The following is a 17,729-nucleotide window of genomic DNA, read 5'->3' as shown; positions in this document are numbered from 1 at the left end:
CGCAATAATATTGTAGCTAGCAAGATAGGGAATATTGGCGCCTAACGCCGATTCGACTCGATCGCGTGGGCCATTTGAGAGCAGCGCCACAGATAACATTAACAATCCAAAGGTCGGCTAAACACCGTGTCCTTTCGCGGCGATAGCTGCCTATAGGTTAACGGCACCATAAAGTTGCCCTGTACAGCTGCAGAGACACCGTGCGGCCTGCCGAAGATATCGTGAGCCTGCGAGGAGTACGTATTGTTAAAGAACAATCTGCACGTTCACAAGCTCGTGCGTGGTAAGTGAACAGAATCCAATCATAATATTGTACCGAGGTGGCTGATTGGCTGGCGCTAGTGACGGAGGCTACGCTGCCCACTGCATTTCTCGACCTGGCCGAAATTTCACACTCTGCCTTACCTGAACAGTGAACACAACACCACACCACTCCCTGCGACACTGAACTGCTGCCCACCACAGCAGCGACCTCATCTAGCGCCTCTCTCTCATCCGCTTTTCCAACGTAAGTCGTCTTCTCTCTCGACGCTGAGACTGTGATATTCCTGTGGTCAACTGTTGTGGACACGGGTCCAAACCAGAAAAACACCTGCCCCCACAATTGCAACAATTCGGTCAAACAATACACCAGCCCACTTCTCCCCTACTCCGTTCTCCGTTCAGCTCGCCTGCATCCCCTGTCGCTGCATCATTTATCGCTCTCCCTTCCCTAGTCTCGTCCTCGCATCCTTGCTGTGCGATACATCACTAACCGTACCGTCCCCCCAGCCGATCCCTCCACCACCGCCAAGATGGGTTTGGTAGTCTCGAAACTCCTCGACCGACTATGGGGCAAGAAGGAAATGCGTATTCTGATGGTCGGTCTCGACGCCGCCGGAAAGACCACCATTCTGTATAAATTGAAGCTCGGTGAAATCGTCACTACCATCCCGACCATCGGTTAGTCCCTTACTCGTCAGACAAGACAGTCAACATGTGGTAATCTGACTAACGGCTCAGGATTCAACGTCGAGACTGTCGAATACAAGAACATCCAATTCACCGTGTGGGATGTCGGTGGCCAGGACAAGATCCGTCCCCTGTGGCGACACTATTTCCAGAACACCCAGGGTATCATTTTCGTTGTCGACAGCAATGATCGTGACCGTATTGTCGAAGCCCGCGAAGAATTGCAGCGCATGCTCAACGAGGACGAACTCCGCGATGCTCTTCTCCTTGTTTTCGCCAACAAGCAGGACTTGCCGGTACGTTTTCTTATCTTCTGCTGTGTTTCCTGTACAAGCCACTGACTCGACTAGAATGCAATGAGCCCCGCCGAAATCACCCAGCAGCTGGGTCTGCAGAGCTTGACTCGCCGTGCCTGGGTATGTTCCCCTTTGTATCCAAGATGACAGGCTCTAATAGTTACAGTACATCCAATCTACCTGCGCCACCACTGGCGACGGTCTGTACGAGGGTCTGGAATGGCTCGCCGAGACTTTGAGAAAGACTGGTCGTGATTAGATAATGAATGAGGACATGTACGAGGGGCCTATCTCGCTGAAGAAGTTTGCGTCGGCCAGAATTATCAGTCGAGATGAGGGGAAAAAAAGCGAAATCTGTGCTGTGATGATTAGCAGCGCTTCCTTCCTTTTTTCTTTCTATACAAAGGACACTTTTGCAAGATTGATCCCACGATGTGTGTGTTTCTTATAAAGACTTCTTCTTTATTTACTTACTTCCTCCTAACGAACGATGCCGTCTGCAAACTACATAAACAACTCCCCGTCTCGAATCCCCTTCATGCCGTGTTCTCTCGTCGCTGTATCTCTTGACGTGGGATAATGAGATTTATATCTAGCTCTCCACACCCCCCTTTTTATTATTATTATTTATTGTTGACTATTCGATGTTTCTCTGCTTTTGATAAAATCGAATTAAATGTTTATTGAAATGCTATTTCATCCTACTTAATCGCAACTGCTTGGGCGTCCTTTGTTCTGCTTTAGTTATACTTGGTAGTACCTATTGGTGGCTTGAAACTTGGGAATTAGGTATGGCATGATTTGATTTCCGATTGGAAGAGAGATTGTGTTCAGCTTGTGGCCACTTTGAGGTGATATTAGCACTCAATGAAGTATATTGTTTCGGTCTTGGTGTAATGCATGTAGTGGATGAGAGTAGTATGAGAGTAGTCGGTAACTACTCAGTCAGACAGTGAAGTTATGAAACTATTCCAACCTTGAAGTAGTATTGCTACAGCATATTCATAGACGCTCTTTGCCTAACTCTCATATTGAGATATTTCGTTATAAGCAACCACAAGCTTCAAATATCAATGATACAGCGGATCCACAGACATTCTTCACTCAATCCTCTCATTTTAAGTTATCTCTCATATGGCTGTTTGATAGTAAAATCGAATAACTGTGATACGACAACATTTGAAACCATCCCAATCTTAAAGTATCGTTGATACGGCACGTCAACTGATATTTTTCAAACAACTCTACCATTTGAGATATCTCGCAATAACACGGCAGAGTGTTCTTCTCACAACTCCACCACATGGCTCTTACGGGGCTACTTGATTGCAACCATCTCTTGTTTACATCGACGCCGTCTGTAGAATCCAGCATCGCTCTTTCTATTTGGGAACTTCTCATTAACGCTTCTCTGTTTCCCACCAATACAATCTTCCCTGAGATTCATCTCTTCCTCTCCACACTCCTCTCCCTTCCGCACTCTTCTTCTACACTCCCATTCCTTCTACACTTCTCTTCCCTCTACATTCTCCTTACTTCCATGTGCTCTCGAGCTGTTCTCAACCATGGCGCTCTCTACACTACCAAGCGAGCTGCTTCTGCTCATATCAGAGGCCCTCGATTCTGAACGAGATCTCAACGCCTTTGTTCGGACGAATCGCCGCCTATTCCATCTCTTAAACACCACTCTCTATCGCCACAACATACAATTCTCTGGCAGTTCGGCACTGGAGTGGGCTGCAAGATATGGACGCATAGAAACTACCAAAAAACTCATCAGCCAACAAGCAAATATCCATATCACGAATAGCGATGGACAGACACCAGTGGGGTTGGCGGCACAATATGACCACAAGACAATAGTTGAGTTGCTCCTGCAGAACGGAGCATGCCCGCATACGACAAATCCCAAAAGTTGTCGGACGCTTCTGTCATATGCAGCAAAAAGTAACCATCAAGATGTGGTACGGTCCCTTCTGAAGGAAGGAGTCACACTAGACCAAAGAGATTGCTTTGGCAAAACTGCCCTGTTTTATGCAGTCGAGAAAGGGCATAACGTGGTGGTTCAGATGCTATTGGAGAAGGGGGCTGACCCGAGCTTGGAGGATGTCAATCGCACAGATGCTCTATGCTACGCCCTGTATCACGCGCAAAACGAAAGAAGTGATAAAATGGCCAAGTTCTTCGTGAAGGGATTGGTCAATCCAGACTTCAAAGATTCCAATGGAGCGACCCCTCTTCCACGTGTTATTCGGAAGGGTCATGCGAGTATTGTCAAAATGCTACTTGCAACAGCTAAGGTTGACATCAATTCAAAAGATAAGTATGGCATGACGCCACTGTCACACGCGGCAGTGAAAGGGAATGTGAAGATATTCAAAAAGCTACTTAAAACCGGCATTGTCCAAGTAGATTCAAAGGATCATCAGGGTCAGACGCCATTGTCATTGGCAGTAATCAGTGGGAATGAAGCAATAGTCGAATTGTTGCTACAGACACGAGAAATCGACGTTAACTCAAAGGATAATGAGGGTCGGACACCATTGTCATTGGCAATTTCCCCCGCGAAAAGAAATCGTGAAATACAGAACGCTATAGTCAAGTTACTGCTTCAAACCGACAAGATTGACGTTGATTCCAAGGATAACAGGGGCCGGACACCACTATCGTTGGCCGCTTCTAATGGACTTATCGCTGTGGTCAATCTACTACTCAAGACGAACCAAGCTGATGTTGGATCATGCGATAATGATGGCCGAACACCGGTTTCATGGGCAGCTGCTAGCGGACAGAGAACCATAATCAAGTCACTGCTCCAGAAAAGCGATATTGGTAAGAACTTAAGGGATAAGGAAGGTCGTACACCATTCTCATGGGCAGTTATCCGAAAGCAGAAAGATATGGTGAAGTTCCTGCTTGAAATCGACGAGATTGACATTAATCCGAAAAACCACAAAGGACAAACGCCATTATTATGGGCAACCATCAATGAAGAAAAGGGCATGGTAAAATTACTGGTTGAAAACGACAAAATTGACATTAATTCAAGGGATGTTGATGGTAGAACACCACTCTCTTGGGCAGCAGATCTGGGATATGTGAACATTACTAGTTTACTCCTCGGGAGAGGAGATGTTGACATTAACATGAAGGACAAATCCGGTCGAACACCGCTATCTTGGGCGGTAAACCCAACGGAGAGCTTGAAACCAGTATCACACGAGATGATAGTACAGCGGCTGCTTGCGACAGGCCGGGTTGATGTCAACTCGAGAGATAACGACGGTTGGACACCATTATCGCGACTGCTGAATAGTGGTCATAGAACGTTCAAGAAGGGGATGGTTCCGATACTCGAAGCTGTTATTCCTAAATGAGGGGTTCTTCTTGCAGGCTTTTTGAAGCTTTTGACCTGACAATGGCCCTCTTTCATTGATCGTTGAAAAAACTAACGTAGATTGAGAATAATCGTCATTTAATTTATTAAATGAATAGCATCTTGATCTGCAAATACTATAATTTCCGTCCCGTCTACGTAACCAACATATTCAGCATTTATTTCATGTGCCTATAATACAACAGTATGCACCCAAAGATCATCGATGTATCCGCTTCCAAATAGATATACTCGCAAGATAATTCTAGTCTCAAATTAGGACACTCTGATAATATTGATCGACATCATAGAAGACTTGTATTTAGTTGCGCGTGTCCCAGACTACTTAACGCTACCACCGCAGTGCAAGACGTACTTCTCAACCTACTCAATGGTGCATCGGAGGTATTTGGCAACCTCTGCAACATTCTTCGCAAACACATTGGTACCCTTTTTCAGGTCCAGTGTCTGTCAGTTAATAGAACGAATAGGGACGGTACCGGAAAATGAATGGCAGGTAGCCTCTAACATCAAGGACGGAGTTGTAGAAGAGGGTCGCGCTGAGGCGTGAGTTAAAGTTAGCTTCTAGCCACAATATAGCGGCACGCTGGTCTGACCCAGGGTTGCGAAGTGTATGTGCCTCGTTGAAAACGACGACCTGAAAATTCTTTGCTAGTTTGAATGCTCACTCCGTATGGGGTATACGAGTGGAAGCGAGCGCGTTCTCCCCACACCACTTCCTCAGCCCGCTGCTGCCTTGTCTCCCGCTTAGCCCAGGGTATACACTAATACGACAAAGGTTTGAATATCGTATCGAGATTTTCTACCGGTCATCTAGTCAGACATGAGCCACAAAATCCTCAAGTAGCTATCGTAAGCCTTTTGTCTTCAATGTCGCCTTGAAACTTTTCAATGCTGCGCCGTCGCGTCTTGATGGTATGCTTGGGGCTCGTTAGATATATGCCGCCTAATTATGCCTTCAATTTAGATAAACTTGGTAAACTGACGGTTGAGTAAGGAGTTGAGAGTTGAGCGGTAAAAAATCTGGCATGGAAGACAAAGACTGTTTGCACTTCACGTGACCAGGCGCCTCAGGCATCTGGATATGCTAACAATAATATAATTTCCGGATTAGGAAATCTCGTATCGCGGATATAGTCTGAGTAAGCTGCGTCTAATATTTGATGTTGAGGTCCAACTCGTATTCCAATTTCGGAAAGTGTTCCAAATTACTAATATAAATATGGCTTCCCTTTCTCTCAGGTGTTTCGTTCATGAAAATAAAAACTGTGTCATTAATCCGAAAACATGTACATTCCAAGACTGATAGCGTTTCTAATTTCAGTTATAATACTGGAAACCCCTGCCCACGCCGAATTCTGTATACCCCATCGCTGCACTTTCGGTGAAAAATGTTGGCCTGATGAACACTCATGGCAAGCTCTCAATGCCACAGTTGGTGGTCGTCTCATACGCTCCTTCCCTTCGGCTGCAGTCTGTCATCAGGGACCCTCCTACGACGCACAGGCTTGCGACATTGCGGAGAAAAACTGGGACAATAGCTTCTGGCGTACAAATCAGTCCGGTGCATATTCTGCTTTGGTTTGGGAAATGGGAAAGTACGGGCAATGTTACTTGGACGATTTCCACCAGCCTTGTGACCAAGGACGAGGTATGTAAACCCAGCCCCCTCAATTCAAATCAATTAAGTATTGAGGCTTTGGTAGTGCCATATTACTCTGTGGATGCAAGAAGCGTCGAGGATATCCAATTCTCGGTGAATTTCGCCCGTGACAAGGATTTATACCTCGTAGTGAAGAATACGGGACATGATCAGTATGTTTATTTTCAGCCACTTCTTCTCTATTCAATATCTACATAGAATATAATGCTGATTACACACAGCCTCGGAAGATCAAGCGGTAAAGGATCGTTCTCGATTTGGACACACCATCTCAAAGGTATCGATTGGCATGATTCATTCATTCCCGAAGGTGCAGCACCCGAAACTTCTGGTATTCCTGCTGTCACAATCCAACCCGGAGAGCAATGGCTAGGTATTACACTTCACCCCATTTTAGACAAACGTGAACATTTATTGACTTTTTAGACGTTTATCGAGCTGCTGCTGCCCGAAACGTCATCGTGGTTGGTGGCTCTGCTCGAACGGTGGGTGCTGCAGGAGGATACGTTCTCGGTGGTGGCCATTCGCCATTTGCTCACTATTACGGGCTTGCTGCTGATAGTATGTTTACACATATTGTCTAAGATACTGCTCCTAACTGAGATAGATGTTCTTGAAATGACCATTGTGTCAGCTGATGGCACTCACCGGACAGTCAACAATAATACAGATCCAGACTACTTCTGGGCATTGCGAGGGGGAGGAGGAAATGCATGGGGTGTATGTCAAAACCATCAGTGTCTAAGAAATATCAAGAAGACTGATTCCTAATAGGTGCTCACTTCGGTGACTTACAAAACACATCATGTTCCTCAAAGTTTTATTATCGGGTGGACGCAAATTAATACCACTAGCAACGAAACCTTTAAGAAGGTAGCCAAACAGTGTCTTCAACTTATTCCCACTATAACTGAAGCTGGATTTACCGGTTACGCGAACATCGAAGGAGGGTTCTCTGCAATATTTGTCCAGCCGAATGGAACATTAGAAAACTTCAACAAAACCTTCGCACCACTGGAGAAATTGTCAAATATCCCCGGCGTTTCTGCTCAAATGGCAGCATATCCAGCTAGTTGGGACATGTACCTCGACACATTCCTCAAAGATCCAAATATTGCCACGAATATTCAGGATGCGTCTCGGTTGCTGACAGCAGATGTTCTTCAGAACAAGACGGATGAGTTGATTGAATTGATTCTAGAGAGTGGCGATGGAGCAGGATTTAACTGGAGTATGCCATTCTCAGATCAGACCCCATTTCTAATGAGATAATTTCTGATAAAAGCTTAGTCGGCCAAGCCAACAACGATGAGCGTGATAATACCGCCGTCCATGAAATCTGGAAGCAAGCTCATGGCGTATTCAGCATTTCTACCGACTGGAACGATAACGCCACTGCGGAAGAAAAGCACCGAAAACGCGAAGTTATGGTTCATCTGAGCAATCGGCTAACTGATATTGTTGGCGAGGATGGAGGAACGTATGTTAACGAAGCAAATCCGTAAGTCTATGTTATACGCTTCTGCCTCGGAATTTGCTGATATTGATGGTATTAGATATGAACCGAACTGGCAACAGGTATTTTGGGGAGACAAGTATCAGCGTCTTTTATCCATCAAGAAGCGAGTTGATCCGACTAATTTGTTGGTTTGTAATCGATGTGTCGGCACTGATATTATATTGGAGCCTTGATTTTGGTTCAAGATGAAATTTAAATTAGATGTGTGTGTGTCTATTACAATAGTCTCCTGGAGCAGCTTCTGCACGCCCATGCAGACTAACCAGTTGACTCTCCGGTAGTTATAGGAGTATTGGTTTCTGATATAAAATCCTTATAAACCCAATTATGTCCTGTTCCTGTATCAGATAACATGCTAGTAATCAACATTACCCTGTGCACATATGTAGCAATATCTAGCCACCCAGAATTTGCTTCGGTCGGTGCCTACTGATGCGCTGGTGCTCCTCCTACTAGCATAGCCACCCGAGACCCGAACCACGCGTGACAAGTGAGGCATCTTGCAGATTCGGCGGAAGGTAAGCCAATCACATCCTAGTCTCAGACGACAGTCAGCCTTGTCGATTTACTTGGGTCGATTTCCACCCAACTAATATTTTTCCCTCTCTTTCATTATCTTCTGTACTCACTTTTAAGAACTGAATTTTCAAATCTTAAAATTTAAAGCGCATACTTTTGGCCAGCTGCGGGTTGGAGAGGCCAGCAATGGCGGCGTCGACCAAGAGGAGGCTATCCCGAGAATCCTACGACGTGGCGATTCTCTGCCCTTTGGAGGTAGAGCTAACACCCGTCAAATGCCTGATGGACGAAGAACATGCGCGACTCCCGCCCGTACGCGGCGATTCAAACTGTTATACACTCGGACAACTATCTGGACATAATGTTGTTGTTGCATCCTTGCCTGCAGGTTATCAGGGCAAGGTTTCGGCAGCCAATGTCGCCAACGGCATTTCGAAATCGTTTCCATCAATCACTCTTCGTCTGCTTGTTGGTATAGGTGGTGGAATTCCGAGTATAAGGCATGATATCAGGCTTGGAGATGTTGTGATTAGTACACCATCGGGTGATAAGGGCGGGGTTGTTGAATACGATTTAGGAAAGAGCACAATCACAGGGTTCCAAAGAAAAGGGTATTTATGTCCTCCACCAACAGAATGGCTGGCAGTACTCGGCCAGATGCGATCCGACCACAGAATCCATGGCTCGAAGGTTTCCCAATTTATTCAAGACATTCTACAAAAATATCCGCAATTGTCCGAATACTCCCGACCGCTGGACTCTCCAGACGTTCTATTCAATTCGAAATACCACCATAAATCCAAGAAAAGTACTTGCGAAGAATGCGACAAGAGTCAGATCGTCGAACGTCCTGTGCGTGGAAATTACGTGCACTACGGCCTCATTGCCTCGGGAGACCGAGTCATCAAAAACGCATCCGAACGAGAGAAAATAGCGAAATCACTTGATGATGTGCTATGTTTTGAAATGGAAGCAGCTGGATTGATGAATGACTTCAGGTGTATCGTTATCAGGGGAATATCTGACTATGCCGATTCGCACAAGAATGACCGATGGCAGCCATATGCTGCTCTTGCTGCTGCTGGTGTGGCGAAAGAATTACTTGGCTATATACATCCTACACAAGGTACGTAGGGGCTATATAGAAACGATTATACGAACTTTCTAGTTAGAAATAAACGCTGATAGCATGTCATAGCTGGACTATCCTCTGTTTCTTCAGTCGGTGTATTTGAGATTCTCAAAAATGCATACTCTGCCCAAAGTCGACTTCAAATTTTGCGAATATCCGGGGCAAGTTTACCAATGAAGGAATGCTACATCAATCTGAGCGTTATCCGCATCTCGGCCAACAAAAAGCACACTTCTATCCAAGACCGCAACCGACCCTGGCTAAACATGGGAAGCGAATATACTTCTAATAATGAAAATCTATTGTTAGATAACCTTTTTGAACATATCAAAGACTCGAATGGCAAACTCAAACCGGTGAAACGGATTTTAATTCAAGGTCATGCCGGTGTTGGCAAAACCACCCTCTGCAAGAAAATAGTTTACGAGTTCTTATATGGCAGTATGTGGCATGATTTGTTCGATTGGGTGGTTTGGATACCTCTCCGAAGACTTAAACAGAGTGCGGATAGGACTTCATACAATCTTGGGGATTTTCTCTATGAGGAATACTTTTTCCAGCATCCAGATGGAAGGTCTCTAGCGCAGAAAGCATGGGAAATACTTGAAGTGATGAATTCTCGCAACCGATGTCTGTTCCTTCTCGATGGTCTGGATGAGGTATGGCACGAATGGGAGACTGGACAAGCTATGCGAAAATTCCTTCATAATATCCTTGAAATGCCCTGGACTATAGTGACAACGCGGCCTTATGCATCTGGACAGCATTTTGTAACGGATATCGACCTCGAAGCTGAAACCGTCGGATTCCAACGTCAACAGATATTGAGTTATGTTAATAATTCTGAAATTGTTGCAGACAGATCTATAGCAGAAGATATATTAACGTTCCTAAAAGTGAACCCACAGCTTGAAACCTTTTTCGCGATTCCAATTCAATTGGATGCGATGTGCTATAGCTGGAACACTGGATTTCTTTCCGACTCGTCAAAGACGATGACATCTATTTACCAGGCAGTCGTTCTCAAGCTATGGCAGAAAGACATCGTCCGCCTCCAAAAGAAGTGGAATGAGAAGCAAATCACAGAAGAAGTTGCTCGATGCTTTCAAGATCATCAAATTGAAAGAGTAGCCCAAGAGGAAGTCGCCATTGTCGAGATTCTAGCTTTCACTGGACTTTACAACAACCTTATCGAGTTTAATCCACGCGATCGTGCGCATATATATCAATTGACGCCATCCCAAAAAGAGCAAGCGCCGCTATCGGAGCATATCATCGAATATCTCTCATTCCTACGATCCTCCAACCAGCCAATGGAAAAGGGTGTACGAGACTACTATTTTTTACACTTGACTTTTCAAGAGTTCTTTGCCGCTCGATATTTTGTGAGACATTGGCTGGGGTCCGAAGAGATGTCCTGTTTGACTGTCATGGGAGCGCGGCCACAGACTTCTCTTATTACACCTCTTTCTTTTCTGCAAAAGGAAAAGTACAGTCCGAGATATCGTATTTTTTGGCAGTTTACATCAGGGCTTCTCGAAGCAGGATGGGGGCAGATTACACCTACAAGAGATCCTCTGAACTACTTTTTCGAATGCGTTGACGACGAACCCCGTGATCTTTTAGGCCTGTTACACCACCGATTGATAATTTCTTGCCTCGGAGAAGTACCCAGATGGGAGGCGTCGGATACTGGGAAGAATACAAATTTGATTGAGTATCGGCAGCTACAGTGGGCACTACTCCTGTATAAACTCTTTCATCGAGATTGGAGTGCTTTTCATAGACTGCCAGATCATCTTTTACTCCGGATTCTTGACGACGGACCAGAAACTATGTTGGTGGATGTAATGAAGACTATCCGTGGACGGCCTTACCTCTCGTTACCGATTCTCCGGGCCGCCTGTTCATTGCTAGAGACTAGCAAATCTAAAGAGTTGAAAGTAGAGGCATTTTCGGTTTTAGTATATCACCATAAGTCTCTTTCTGCGAGTGATATCTGTCTTCTGATTCGTTATCTCTGGAATGTAGACCCGATAATGACTTATGATTCACTCAGTTCCATACAGTTCTGCCAAGATGTGCCGGAATCAATACTCCATTTTCTGGTGGACATCATCGATACTTCTCGTGGGAGACTGCATGCACTGGTAAAACGTTTTTTGCGTAGACAATGTCTACCAGAAGCCATAATACATAGAATTGCCCTTCTTATCGACCATGCTCCCGCAGAGACAAGTCGTCTTGCATCCGGTTGCATTGGTTATACGTCGACGCCCTCCAGTGAAACATTCCGTTTACTAGAAAAGATGATCGTGCATCAAAGCGACTTCGTTTTTATCAACACTCAGCGCTTCATTCAACATGTTCAAGCATTCCCAGAAGAATTTGTTATGAATTTCGTTCAGCGCCTTGGCGGTACAAATGAAATAATTAGGCGGAGGGCAGCAAGACTATTCACTTGTTCAAATAGAGTCAAGCCAGAAGCCCTATACGATGCTTTATTTTCACTCATTCATGAAAATGAAGACGAATTGAGACGCGACGCAATTTTGGGGATATTTTCTGGAACATGTCCTCCTGAAAGACTGATAAAACCAATGCTTCTCCTCTTAGAAGGGAAGCAAAAGAAGCCAAAACTCGACCTTCTTATTGCCTTCAAAAGTTGCACTTACGACTTGAAAGGTAGTTGGCCCGAAAATGTAGTTGATTCGATGATCAGGCTTCTTGCCAGTGACGACTGTGAGCTACGATGTGGCGCGTTAGAAGTGCTTTCTAAAGATGTATTCAGTCATTTCCAAGACTTTGAGATTTTGACTCGACTTTTTTTCGATGGCGATGAGCGTGAAAAAGGCTTGATTCTTGATTGTCTTCGGCGGCCAGGTCTGCCCCTCCATACAATTGAGGGAGTAAGCGAATACATTATTTATGGTGGTGAAAGTAACATAGATAAAGTTATTGCAGTTCTGAGCTGCCAAGATAACTTGTCACTGAGGGTGTTTCAGAATCTAGTTCAACTTCTAAGAAGGGATGATCTTGATGCTATGCAAAAGGTCGTACTGCTTTTTCGGAATAGAAGCGATCTACCATCTGAAATCCTTGAAGTATTACTGCAATATTTTGGAGACGAAAATCGAGATACTGATCCTGATATTGACGAATTCTTTTCGGATCGGGTGTGCTTGCCTGATGAAATGTTAACAGCTCTTTCTCAGGTCGTTATAAATGGGCCACCACTAGCGAAAGTCAAAGCAATGTCTGTCATCTGGGGCCATAAATCTGTAAGAGATATCAGTGATACTTTGATATCATTTCTTGCAGTCGATGATGTTAGAATCCAAAATGCGGCCATGTGGGCGTTGGTGAACAGTTGGTCTGTCCTGCCAGCCAAGACAACCAAAGCAGTATTGACACATTTTAAAAATGACATTTCTGGAATATTTGACCCTGATATACTTCAATATCTTATAGATCCATGTATGGATACATTGCCCTCGTTGCTTATGCATCTTGATGTGGATTATTTAAAGATAATGATTCTATCATTGACTTATAACGCGTTGTTTTCGACATATCCCAATTTTAGCTTGTATATACACGATGGGAAGCTCTTCGTGGACACATCTGAAGACTTGAGCGAAACTGCATTTGAAAATGCCGAACACGAAGCAGAGTTTCGCTGCAGAATTCAAGACGCACGAGAGGCCATTGGTATTTATTTACCCAATGCGTGATATCATTCGCATTTTTTATCTAACTTGGATATTCTCGGGGTTTAACGATATTCACAATTGTCAATCCAGATTAAAAACCCTATAATCTTTATCTACGTCGACAGTTAATGTAATGATCCGGTAATGTGCAGAAAAGGATAGTATCTTTTCTCTCCACATCTAGCAACCCAGAAGACTCTTCAAATAGACTATGGCGACTCCTTGAAAGGATAATGTGACATTTGACTGAATATCCCTGGACATCAATTGTTCCCTCCTGTGTGCGTACTAGTGAATAATCTCAATCCAAAACAGGCTCAAAGAGGAACATCACCAGCTCTAAAATAAAAACATATGAGTATGGAATCGCATCCCTCTTCCACCGCTGATGAAGAAAAGTAATTTGCTAGTCTGAAATATGCCAACGAAAAATAAATAGTTTCTATCGGGTTTCAACTAATGACCGGACTTAATTCTAATTATAGATTCTGTAAGGACCATGTAGTTTTCATTTGCCCATAAATGACATCGTACAACCATTTCATCATCGAGACTTCTCCCTCCAGATCTAGACCGGCTAGAAATTACGACAACAGGAGAGATGGAACAATACTCGTCAACATCTATAACTTAGGCTTGGCATCCAGCCAGCATAGGCGCAAGCTTTCTGACTGGGCTAACTCTTTAATGGACAGAAACAACCGATTTCAGCTAAAAGGATAAGATACTCACAGAATATATGATATATGAATGGAAGAATGCGCTGGGAACCCTGATTCTTCCCTTTTCGACAATGGTTTTGTTTAATTCATAGCTTCGCTGAAACTTCTCAGCGGATGTGTGCTATCGAATACTGGGTTTTGGCTGAACTGAATGCTTATGCTTGAAACTGCTTCCGACATGTAGTTCACAATGGTGGTTGATGTTAGGAAGCTACTGTGTGTATGAGACTTCTGGATCTCTACATTGAATCGTCAACTTACTTGTGCCTCACTATTGATGTATTGAGTGCTTGATATTGACACTGTAGGTATAAGAACTTTATCTAAACATAGGTCTTAATTCATCGTAAGGACTCGTATTGATCACTGGGTACAATCCCACTCTCATATCAATTCTTCTAACCACAGTTATGTACATAGATAGTATTAACCAAACATCATCCCAAAAAAACGCTAATCATACCCCAAAAAAGACAACAAATAGCACAACCGATGTTTCCAGTCTCTAAATGTGCCAGACAAACAGATCAACATTGAGAAACGGGTTAGAACGCTAGATGAACAAGCCATGATGTAAATATCTGCTTGAAGGGATAAAGCATAAAAAGGGTATACCGCTGACAGGGGGAGAAGATATACACTGGAATTCTAAGCTCATAGAAACTATGAGAAAAGGAGATGGGGGAAATGATGTAATAAAATGACATCGAAGGTGACGCGCGTCATGAAATCGTGTTCACTTTTTCGTAGAATCTGGCTTGGCTTGAATTTAAGGGGGTGAGTCTTCGGCTATTTCGGGTACCCCGCCATCGTCGATGACTAGCTGTACCTCCTTGACAGGGTGTAGCAGCATGGGCGGTAGACAGATTCGGCCCTCACCAGAGAGTTCTTCTTCCTCTCCGCCATCGTTGTCGACTTTGTAGCCGAGCCAACGACGCCAGAGGTTCGGCGAGAACCCGGCAGAATAGAACCATGTTGTGCCACGGAAGTTGTGTTCACGGTCACCGAAGATGGATGTACGAGCACCTCCAGTGGCGCCGTTGCGGCCGCCGTTAAAAACGGCTTCGACATAGCGTGTTGGCCATTTGCGGTCAATGTAGATTGAGTGAGGGACAGAGACGGCTTTGAAGCCATGGTGGAGGGCGGTGGTAGCAGGCCACATCTCGGAGAACATGGTGTGGCGTTTCATGCTGGTTTCGCGGTGCATTGTCATCAGGAGTTTGCGGGATAGGCGCGAGGCTGTGATGATGGCTGCGCGGCGTGGTGGCATCCCTTCGTCGCGGTTGTACCCGGTGACGTCGTTGCGTAGTAGCCATGTGGTTCCTTCTGGATCATACAGTGGGTTCAACACGATCAGGTCAGCTTCTTCGCCAACGCCCCATTCGTACTTGTCTTTCTCTATGGTAGTGGGCGGAATCACGTCCTCGTCAAGCTCAAGGATATCGGATTCATGCGGACGCTCTGGTCCCCAGATAAAGTTGTCGCCATGACGGCCGTGGTCCTTGTGGTTTGGATCGGACTTCTCTTCTTCATCCTTCATTGCATTCCACATATTATTTGGGTTGTTAGTGCCGAGTTCGGTCTGGACGCGAACAGTATGCATGAAGTCTTCCCAAGGACCATGTACGCTAGGAACGTAGTACCGAGAATTCCGTTCCCACAGTCCTTTGCGAGGTTGCTTTTTAGCCCAGCTGGTTGACTTATCAAAGAAATGATACCAGTGACCGGTGTTGCGGACGTCCATTTCCCAATTCCAGACATAGTCGTACTCAGGGTGGAGGTAAGAGAAGTACTGGACAGGCATGAAAGTGCTTCGGTAGACGCCATGGACGGGGAGACCGCGCTCGAAACTCTCTTGCAATCCACCGTAAATCAAATTCATCTGTCTCTCGGACCACAGAGTTCCCATTCCACGGAATTCTTCTGGAAGAGAGTCCCGGAGGACGCGTTCGTACGTCTCATCGTCAGACCAGATTTGCAGATTGTCGTCCTTCACGTGGATTAAAAAGTGAACTGTGTATTCACCTCCACTCATCAGTGATAGTTCTGAAATGAGAGCTCGGAGGTACATGATATCTTCTTCCGTATAGCGGAAATCAAACCAAGTCCTGATCAAGACTGCGGTGCGAGGCAGCTGGGATTGGCCTTTTTCCTTTGCTGGCGGAAGTGTTTCCAGGTGAGATTTTGGAATGGAAGTTCCAAATGACATAATAAGTGCGCGATCAACACGAGGCTCTGGTAGTTCAGCGAAACGGTGACGGTTTGCAATGATGCAGCGGTTCTGTGCAGTAGCCCAGCTGATTTCACGGAAGTCAACTGGCGGGACATCCTCCCATACACGGTCAGCGCCGTCGCGGTCGCCTTCCATGCCGGCACCACTGCCGCCTTTCTTGACCCCGTAGCCGAGTCCATACGGGCCGAGACGTCCAAAGCGGTCAAAGCAAATATCATCCTGAATACCCAGCATTGCGTTCGAACCCATGATCGGGTCAGGAAATCCATCGGGGATACCGGGATAGTACTGAAGACGAGGGACATGGATCTTATTGTCCTCATCGAGGAAACAGTCGACCTTTTCGCCATATTGCCTCGCGTATTCCTCGGTCTTGTAATTAGGGTAAGGGTTGTATGGTAAGCTTTTGAAAGGGAGTTCGGCAGAGCGTCTTTGCGCAGTCTTTTTTCCTGGTTCCTGGGGTTTGTTTGCTTCAGCCTGTTCTTGCTCTTCTGCTGTTGGGAATACTAAATCCTCAGGAGCGCCGTCTCCAGGATATTCCGGCACATTATCCTTGCGCGCAACTAACGACCGTATACCACCATGGTACCGTTTCAAAAATGGAAAACTTTCCCACACATGTGGCTTAGGAGGAGGTTTCGGGACATCGATGGGGACTTGTTCGGCGCGTCCAAACAATGTGAAACGGAACAAATTCAGAACGAAGAGTAAGAGGGCGACAAAGAGGGCCAGGCAGAGACACCTCATTAACCGATGAGGCATGAAGCCGTTTGCCCTGGGCCTCCGCCGCCGGGAGGGACTGGCGAGCATTGGTATGTGGGAGCTGAGCGACCCAGAGGTCACTCGAGAGGTGTCAGAGTAAACGGGTTCGTCGTCGCTGATGGAGGAATCATAGGGAGAGGCGGCTTTTTCGGGGTCTAGTCGGTCGCGTTTCTGGGACCATGGGGTTGTATCTCGATACCGCGTTTTGGGCATCGCATGTATGTGTCCAAGGGCGTCAAAATGACGCCTGGCGCATCTGCGATTGAAGTTCGAGTTCTGGAATAATTGTCCGTCCAGGGGCGGAGATGAAAATGCGCTAAGCGGGCCGTCCGATCAACGACACCAACCAGATTGCGAGAGATGCCAACAATTGTGGCGGATGTAACGATATGATAGCTTATAGCTTATATAGATTGGGGGTAGATGGGAGAAGGAGTATGTGAATACTAGTTGGATGTTCGTCTCAAGAGGGAAAAGATGGATAGGCAAAACAAAAAGCGGCAGCAGCACAAAACAGCGTAAAGGAGAGACATGGCCGTTCCAAACGGAGTTCCCACACACGGCAACAACAGCGGGTTTGGTTGCTGAGTGACTGAGGGCGACTACGGTGGGGCAGCCCGCCTTGGCGCCACCACTGTGCGTGTCCCGGAACAGCTAGCCTGAGCGGTTGCAGCGCATGAGATGCCAGAAGCAGACAGTACCTGCCCCGCACCAGCCATGGGCCCGCAATTGCCCCTCCAGTCACCGGTCACTATTGCCCGTGGTGGGTCAACGGGCGTTCGTTCCTGGCGTATTACTGGTTGGCGCGTGAGGTTACCGTGG

At 45.8% G+C, this 17,729-nt stretch overlaps 5 protein-coding genes across 5 annotated transcripts; 4 read left to right on the top strand and 1 right to left on the bottom strand.

Moving 5' to 3' along the window:
* Nucleotides 1–794: 794 nt before the first annotated feature.
* On the top strand, nt 795–1,506 carry BGW36DRAFT_295619 (putative ADP-ribosylation factor; the record flags this gene model as incomplete). The annotated part of the gene is made up of 4 exons (XM_046211196.1): nt 795–942; nt 1,003–1,247; nt 1,302–1,367; nt 1,414–1,506. The coding sequence occupies 4 exons, from the start codon at nt 795–797 to the stop codon at nt 1,504–1,506; spliced, it is 552 nt and encodes a 183-aa protein (XP_046072112.1).
* A 1,306-nt stretch (nt 1,507–2,812) lies between these two features.
* On the top strand, nt 2,813–4,664 carry BGW36DRAFT_450100 (ankyrin repeat-containing domain protein; the record flags this gene model as incomplete). Its single annotated transcript, XM_046221793.1, has 4 exons — nt 2,813–3,355; nt 3,548–3,570; nt 3,898–4,307; nt 4,332–4,664. The coding sequence occupies 4 exons, from the start codon at nt 2,813–2,815 to the stop codon at nt 4,622–4,624; spliced, it is 1,269 nt and encodes a 422-aa protein (XP_046072111.1). The 3' UTR covers nt 4,625–4,664.
* Nucleotides 4,665–5,931: 1,267 nt separating this feature from the next.
* On the top strand, nt 5,932–7,999 carry BGW36DRAFT_397137 (FAD binding domain protein; the record flags this gene model as incomplete). Its single annotated transcript, XM_046218255.1, has 8 exons — nt 5,932–6,295; nt 6,351–6,459; nt 6,529–6,680; nt 6,734–6,868; nt 6,915–7,027; nt 7,082–7,538; nt 7,559–7,808; nt 7,864–7,999. 8 exons carry the CDS (start codon nt 5,932–5,934, stop codon nt 7,997–7,999), a joined length of 1,716 nt encoding a protein of 571 aa, XP_046072110.1.
* Nucleotides 8,000–8,444: 445 nt separating this feature from the next.
* BGW36DRAFT_378643 (uncharacterized protein) lies at nt 8,445–13,430 on the top strand. The gene is made up of 2 exons (XM_046216133.1): nt 8,445–9,471; nt 9,544–13,430. The coding sequence occupies exons 1-2, from the start codon at nt 8,532–8,534 to the stop codon at nt 13,209–13,211; spliced, it is 4,608 nt and encodes a 1,535-aa protein (XP_046072109.1). The 5' UTR covers nt 8,445–8,531; the 3' UTR covers nt 13,212–13,430.
* A 770-nt stretch (nt 13,431–14,200) lies between these two features.
* On the bottom strand, nt 14,201–17,425 carry BGW36DRAFT_378640 (uncharacterized protein). Its single transcript, XM_046216132.1, has one exon. It carries the CDS (start codon nt 17,118–17,120, stop codon nt 14,682–14,684), a length of 2,439 nt encoding a protein of 812 aa, XP_046072108.1. The 5' UTR covers nt 17,121–17,425; the 3' UTR covers nt 14,201–14,681.
* Nucleotides 17,426–17,729: the final 304 nt, after the last annotated feature.

Source organism: Talaromyces proteolyticus (assembly GCF_021365285.1).
Source record: "Talaromyces proteolyticus strain PMI_201 chromosome Unknown BGW36scaffold_6, whole genome shotgun sequence".
NCBI lineage: Eukaryota > Fungi > Ascomycota > Eurotiomycetes > Eurotiales > Trichocomaceae > Talaromyces > Talaromyces proteolyticus.
The sequence above is the reverse complement of the archived record's forward strand: the minus strand, read 5'-3'. Positions and strand labels throughout refer to the sequence as shown.